Source organism: Chiloscyllium plagiosum, chromosome 2 (assembly GCF_004010195.1).
Source record: "Chiloscyllium plagiosum isolate BGI_BamShark_2017 chromosome 2, ASM401019v2, whole genome shotgun sequence".
Taxonomy (NCBI): domain Eukaryota; kingdom Metazoa; phylum Chordata; class Chondrichthyes; order Orectolobiformes; family Hemiscylliidae; genus Chiloscyllium; species Chiloscyllium plagiosum.
The window spans coordinates 57,219,169-57,226,177 of NC_057711.1; the positions used below are offsets into that span (position 1 = coordinate 57,219,169).

At 40.3% G+C, this 7,009-nt stretch overlaps 1 protein-coding gene across 2 annotated transcripts; it reads left to right on the forward strand.

Moving 5' to 3' along the window:
• The first annotated feature begins 1,095 nt into the window (after window positions 1-1,095).
• Window positions 1,096-5,389, forward strand: LOC122560045. Of its 2 annotated transcripts, XM_043710238.1 has the most exons (4): window positions 1,096-1,186; window positions 1,296-1,330; window positions 2,525-2,720; window positions 4,728-5,389. In XM_043710238.1, the coding sequence occupies exons 1-4, from the start codon at window positions 1,184-1,186 to the stop codon at window positions 5,232-5,234; spliced, it is 741 nt and encodes a 246-aa protein (XP_043566173.1). In that variant the 5' UTR covers window positions 1,096-1,183; the 3' UTR covers window positions 5,235-5,389. The 2 variants fall into 2 exon arrangements, 1 of the variants encoding a protein (XP_043566173.1); XR_006314627.1 differs by lacking the exon at window positions 2,525-2,720.
• Window positions 5,390-7,009: the final 1,620 nt, after the last annotated feature.

The window sequence follows — 7,009 nt, forward strand, 5'->3', positions numbered from 1 at the left end:
TAATCTCCTAACATCCTCCTCACATTTCACCCTGCCACCCAGCTTTGTATCATCAGCAAATTTGCTAATGTTATTGCTGATACCATCTTCTATATCATTAACATATATTGTAAAAAGCTGCGGTCCCAGCACGGATCCCTGCAATACCCCACTGGTCACTGCCTGCCATTCCGAAATGGAGCCCTTTATCATTAACTTACTGAACATTAACTTTGGGGTTCTAGATTACTTGTTCAGTGACAATACCAGTCTGGTTTCCCTGAACACAATCTGTTTGAGCATCCTAATAATATGGCAATGCTTGGGAAGAAATAAAGCGTACTAATAATCTGGAATGTTGATGATACTTTTGATTACACGGATCCTCAGCAACGTAATAGCACAGCAACTAGACAGCTGTTCAAGGCACAAAGGCAGCTTGGCTAATACTGCCTCACACATACAAACCCTTTCCTTCACCTCAGTCACTGCTTAAACACGTTTACCTGTCCTTAACTACACCCCATCTAAACAAACTCTATAGGTCACCAGCATTCTGCCTCCAGTGCCAGCTGTAGACTTGCTTCTTGTCATTGGTAGGCAACCATCACACACAGGCAGAGATGAGCTTTTGTTTAAGCCAGTGAAAATGAAAACAATAAAATGAATAGAGGCTGCAGTTCACGCCAATAATGCAAACCAAACCATAGTGACTAATAACTACTACATTCCATGATACTGTGCTGCATCCAACTCTCATCTCTTGGAACTGGCTGTCAATCAGCTTCTCTCTGGTTTGTAGCATCTGATGTAGCTGAGCTCTGTCATACACAAGAAGACCTTTCTCCTCCCCAGTGTCCTCATTCTCCTCCTTGGAAGACTGCTCATGTGCCCCCACATCCTCAGCATCCAGCACATCATCTGGTTGTCTGCTCCAATTGTGCAGAGCACTGCCTGTCAGGATAATGTGGAACACTCTGTCCAGATCACCGTATCACAAATCTCCTGAACATTGCCTAACAAGATTGCACAGCCGGGCCAATTAGCTAATCTCCATTGTAAAAAATGACATTGCATTGCTACTGACACTGACACCAAAGTGTCGCAGTGGAAACGGAAGCAGTGGCCAGGTTCCTGATCCAGATTTGAAACCTCAGCTCTGTTCCTACTTAATTCCACCACACATGCCATGTTTATCAGTTAAATGGTGAAGAATTTCAAATTTTCATTACTAGGAAAATGTATTTTCATAATCATTCTGTTTTAAAGAGTTTTGATATGTTTATTGACACATTCTACTTTATTACTTTTTCTAGGAGCTCACTTTTCTCTCAAAGCATGAAATTATTCGGTGAGTTTCATTTTATCGACAAATATAGAAACAATACAACAGGATGCAATTTTCTCCAAATAGGAACAGGTGAAAAGGATGAAAGAGAATTTGTGGAAAGATGGAATTGCAACTTGACACTTTTAATCTATCAATACACTTGCAATGGAGCAGTAATATGTATATTCTTGCCCATGAATAACCAGATAGATGAAAAAGACTTATCACAACTTTACTGACAGGATGAGGAACCTAGTTGAACATAACTACTTCCTTGTGGAATAAAGCCTGTGTGTATTCCCTGTTTAGCTCTTTCCCCTTATTGATTATCCGAAGAATGGTGCACATTGAAAGTATAGAAGGGAAATAATGCAAGGCAGGAAAGGCATAATGCAGAGCTTCAAATATATTTATAATCTTCCCTAACTTTATAGATATAATGGTGGTCTGACACCAATATGATGTGTTGCTCGAAGGCAGCTTTCTTTGAAACCTGCTGAGCTTCTGATATTTATCATATTTCCCGAGCGGTTGTGAAATACTAACCAGTCTTCTCTGAAGTTCCTAAATTGGCAGTTAAGATTATAAAGTATTCTTCTAACCTCTGATTCATGTTTTATTAAATTATGAAGCAGTGCAAGCTGACAGGTTGGATTCTAACAAGTTGATTTGCACTGATGTATGGGAGGAAGCCACAAAATAATAGTGAGAAAAGCTAGGGTGTGAAATGGTACTTCTTCAAAATAGGATGAAATAGCAGGCACTGGACAGAAAAGGATCAATAAAATTATGCAGTTTTTAAAAAGGTTATTAAATGAGTAAGTTACGTGGTGATTTCCATAACATAGTTGATGAATGAGCTTTACTTTCTGCATTTTTCCTCATTGTTAGACAATCCCCTCAAAAAGGCCTGTGCTCTCATGTATCTGTATCATAATTTATGAATGGAATATACCAGAAATACTTAGAAAGTCAGGCAGCAATTAAGATTTTCTATTGTCAGTAATTTCTGTTTTCATTTTGAATTTTCAACATCCTCATTTTTTTTAACCTTACTTTGATGACCATTAGCAATGTTAAAATGTAAAAATGAGTGAAGTATATCTTAAAATCAAACTCCTAATAAATTCAGATGTAAATGATGCACAGCAAAACAGAAATTAAGTTAAAAGATGTTACCTGCTGCTAAATGTTAACATTAATAATGATGAACAGGGCCGATTCAGTTGTACAAGAAGAAGTAAATAGAAGACAAGTTAGAAAAGGACGTTCTAAATGTTCTTCATCAGCCAGTAATAAAGTAAAGAATAAGAAAAGACGAATTAACACTTCAGTTACAAATACCAACACAACTCTACCGTGCTGGGAAGCACAACAGAAGGTTAAGGAGGAGATGGACAAAGAAATCCAGGTAATATGACAGTAACCACAAAAGATGGATGAATATACGGTTGTAACATTAAGACTTAAATATGGCTTACCTCCTTTTACTGGGATGCGAACATTGAATTCATGACCTGTCTTCACTGATTCTGGTGGATCATAGACATCTGGTGCTGAAACCTCATTTCCATTATTACAGCATGAGGCCAAACATCTGTTATGTTGCTGGCTACAGGTGACAGAGCAGAATTAGCATGTGCTATTTCCAGCCTTGTGTTCTCAAAGGTAGCCCATCCCTGTTACACTGAATAATATTGCTGCAATTTAAAGCAATGGAAGAGAATCATCAGGATACAAAGAAAGTTGTGCTAAAGACTTTGGCGGTGGAAGTAGACAGAAGGAAAAATGTCAGGGTACCGAAGGTGGTGCTAGGAGGCCCTGAGGGAAAGTCTCAGGAGGAAGGGGGAGGTGGGAGCTGGAGTGCTGTCAGTATTGTGATAAAAGATCGAATGGGTTCATGTGGTGACTACAGTCAGTGCATACATGGCCACATGACATCTCATACTGACCACAAAACCAATGCCTCTGCTGCTGGATGTTCCACACCCTTATCACTCCTCCATCAGCACTTCGCAAGCTGAAGATGCAGGTATTCAAACTCCCAATGCACACCTACCAATGCTGCCAACCACACACCCATCTCTCGCTACCCCAACCTATCTCTTGCTATTCAGCTCTGGCAGTTATGTCACTTTTCTCCTCTGCTTTCCAGTGCAAGGTGGCATACATTAGATAATATAGTGCAAAACTGTCAGAGAACAAGGACGCTTGCATCTCCTGCTCTTCTTGGAGTCATGGCTGTCAACATCATGGAGACATTGTTCCTGAGTACTGAGGATAGTGATTATGTATCCAACGTATATATCCCCAACTCCCACTTCACCCTAAGCCAACCGGTTGGCTGGTATGATAAACAAACTGCAGATGGTGTGACCATGGACCTTTTGCTGCTCTCCCCCTCATCCCAACCTTCCCTTTCTAATTTCCGCTTTCAAACCCGGAACAACTGCTGTCTGCACAACCACAACAGCTCAAGGTGGGAGAAAATGATAACACTGCATTCTTAAAGAGGTCCCGCCTCTTGCTATGGTACTTCCAGCCATCAGCTTTAAGACTGGCATTGCTTGTACTTTGAAAGCTACCACAGAGTTGGGGTTCACATGTGGTGAGTCAAACATTGAGTTGAATAGGCACTGTGAGCAACAGCAATGGTTGAGGTAAAGACTTTTTTCTTTTTGGAAGCTTATCAGAGGGCAGGGTTGCAGAAACTTCTGCTGTAGAGGGCTCAGATATGGACCTTGATGGGGCAGTGTACAAGAGAGTGCTGAATAGACATGACAGCAAGATGTTGGGTACATTGGCTGGCATTGCTGATAAGTTCCTGACACCGTCAAGGAGCATGATGTAGTCAGGCTCAAGTTGGCAAAGGGGCATGGCACAACTTCAGCTCTGTGTTGCCACTGCTTCCCCAATAACCATTGCAACCTTTACTTGGGCAGGTCACCTCATCCACTTCTATCAATATGAGAATGCAATAACATTCTCTGGCAAACCCAGGAAGTTAACACTCCAAGTTCAACACAACAGTGTACTTCCATGACACATGACTTTCAAAATCAACTCTCTGACTGGTTTGCATGGCTGACCTTTTTAAACAGCATTGGTGCTCACTATTCAACTCAATGTTTGTTTGTTTTTCACAGCAATGCCCAATGGACTTGCATAGCTCTCTCAGGTCAGCATTGAAAAACAATATTCTGGAACATGCAGGGACACCCCTATGAGTGACTTTGTCAGGGGGGTAGCACATTGAAAATTACTAATAATGCAGTGTTCCCCAGTAATAGTGTGCTGGGCACCTGTTATGCCACCTCCAGTAGCGCTATGGTTGTCAAATTTGTGTCCGAATTTTAAAGAAAATGTTAATGAAGAATCGCAGTTGGTATTCTCTCATATTGTTTACAATTCTTTGCAGACTTTGGCGTCCCAGCTCAGTCGTTCAAAGCTTGAAGGTATTTTTGTGCAGTTGGCAAAGAAGAATCCAGGGTTGATCATAGACCTCTTGCAAGATGCTCCGTCAGGCCATATTCCCAATGGGCCTTCAACAGAAATCCCCAGCTGGTGTGTCTGTGGCCTTTGTAGGGAGATGCCGACTGACATAGAGAAAGTGTGCTGTGGGAAGACAGAGGAACACTGCATAAGTACAAGTTGTGCTATGGCAAACTTGTGTTTGAATGATGCAGTGTTGTATCTAATGTTGATGTATCGTAATGAGTTGTTCGGCCTCCACTCTCTCCCTGCTGAGAACTACAATCGTGAACTGAGACATGCAGCATACAGGCAGTATATCATGTGGCAACATGGTCGCTTGGGAACCAACAGCAAACGTATCATTCCCAGCTGCTGTGTGTGGGGAATCAGAACTGCCTTTCCTGACCCTGGTGGTGAATATTCTGGGTTTCAACCATCCCGGCTATCCTAAGATGCCTTTCTCTGCTGCAATAGTTGATGTGTTTTCTTTATAATATTCTCTTGAAATTATTGCAGAATTATGGAAAAAAGGAAGTGAGTCGTGCGGGTGGTTGTAAATGGCATCAAATAATAGCCACGCTCACTTTCTGTCAATTAGTTTATTGATGGCACATACAGTAACTATAATAAAAGAAATGCTGACTTAAAGTGAGCTTCCAAATAACACTGACTCAAATTCTTATAAGAGCTAATGATGGAATTATTTGTACCTTAGAAAAAATTCTAAGTGAGTGTAATACAAGTTGACTTTGTGATTATACTTTTCCTTAATTTTTCAGCCACGTAAGAGCACCTAATGTCAGTTTATTGCCTTCTGATCCCAGGAGTGTCTGATACCTCATAAGGAGATATGAATTTCACAGCAAATGATTGAAAGAATCACATGGAATTTCATAAATCAAGGCTTTTAGTTTAAGAAATGAATGAAAATCAACACAGACTGAACTTTAATGGGTAACTAATTGTCAAATGACAGAAAATGTCAGAACAATGGAGAAGAAGACATTTAATTAGAGCTTTCAACTATCCTCATGCTATGTTCATAACCTTTGATGCCATTAGTTTTCAAAAATCTATTGATCTCAGTCTTGAATGTGCTCAATGACTGAGCTTTCACAGCGCTACAGGATAGATTTTCCAAAGGTTCCCTAGCTATTGAAGGAATTTCTCATTATCTCAGTTTTAAAAGCTAACCTCTGCTTCTGAAACTATTTCCCTGGTTCAAGATTCACCAAACAGAGGATAGATTGCATCTACATGCACCTTGTACACCTTTTTGGAATTTTATAAGTTTCAATGAGATCACCTCTCATTCTTTGAAACAGTGGACAATACGGGCCAATTTCCCGAATCTCCTTTCATAATTCAATCCTGACATCTGGGAATAAAATGAGGCCTATTCAGTATTCCCTCTAATTTTGTTTTTGGTTGGTGGGCCTCCAAATTCCATTCATGGCAACTATTTTCACAATCAGAAGTCAATGCTACGACTTGTTCATGGAACTTTGGAGCACATAGCTGTGAGGTAATGTTGCTCATCACTTATCTGGTGTGAAAGAGCAGCTCCCCAGTTGTAGGTAGATGCCTGCAGTTACGATGTCAAATCTGGTTGGTCAATTTCACCATTGTATAGTTGAGGTGATAATTCTTTGACACAGATCTCAAATTGTGACATTGTCTGACTTGTTAGACATGCTGATTATTTTTACTCAGACTTTCTCTCCAACTGTCAATTCTGACAGTGATTTAGTAGCTTTATCAAAGTAGAATTTGGCTTTCTTATCACTTCATTTTGATATTGTCACTCATTCTTGTTATTTTCTGGCTTTTTGTAATTTTTCAGGTGTACGAGTGTATTCCGGGTGCAGTGTGCCATTATTCACGGAATTAGATTACTTTCCACACCTTCAGTTGGAGTGTTTTTTCACTCTGTCAAAAATATCTGCATTGGATCTAATGAATTTTTTGTTGATCTTTTTTGGCAATTTTTTGGCAGCAGGAGGTCATTGTCCACATTGGAACCAGCAACATAGGAAGGGAAAAGGTTGAGATTTTGAAGGGAGATTACAGAGAGTTAGGCAGAAATTTAAAAAGGAGGTCCTCAAGGGTAGTAATATCTGGATTACTCCCAGTGCTACGAGCTAGTGAGGGCAGGAATAGGAGGATAGAGCAGATGGATGCATGGCTGAGGAGCTGGTGTATGGGAGAAGGATTCACATTTTTGGA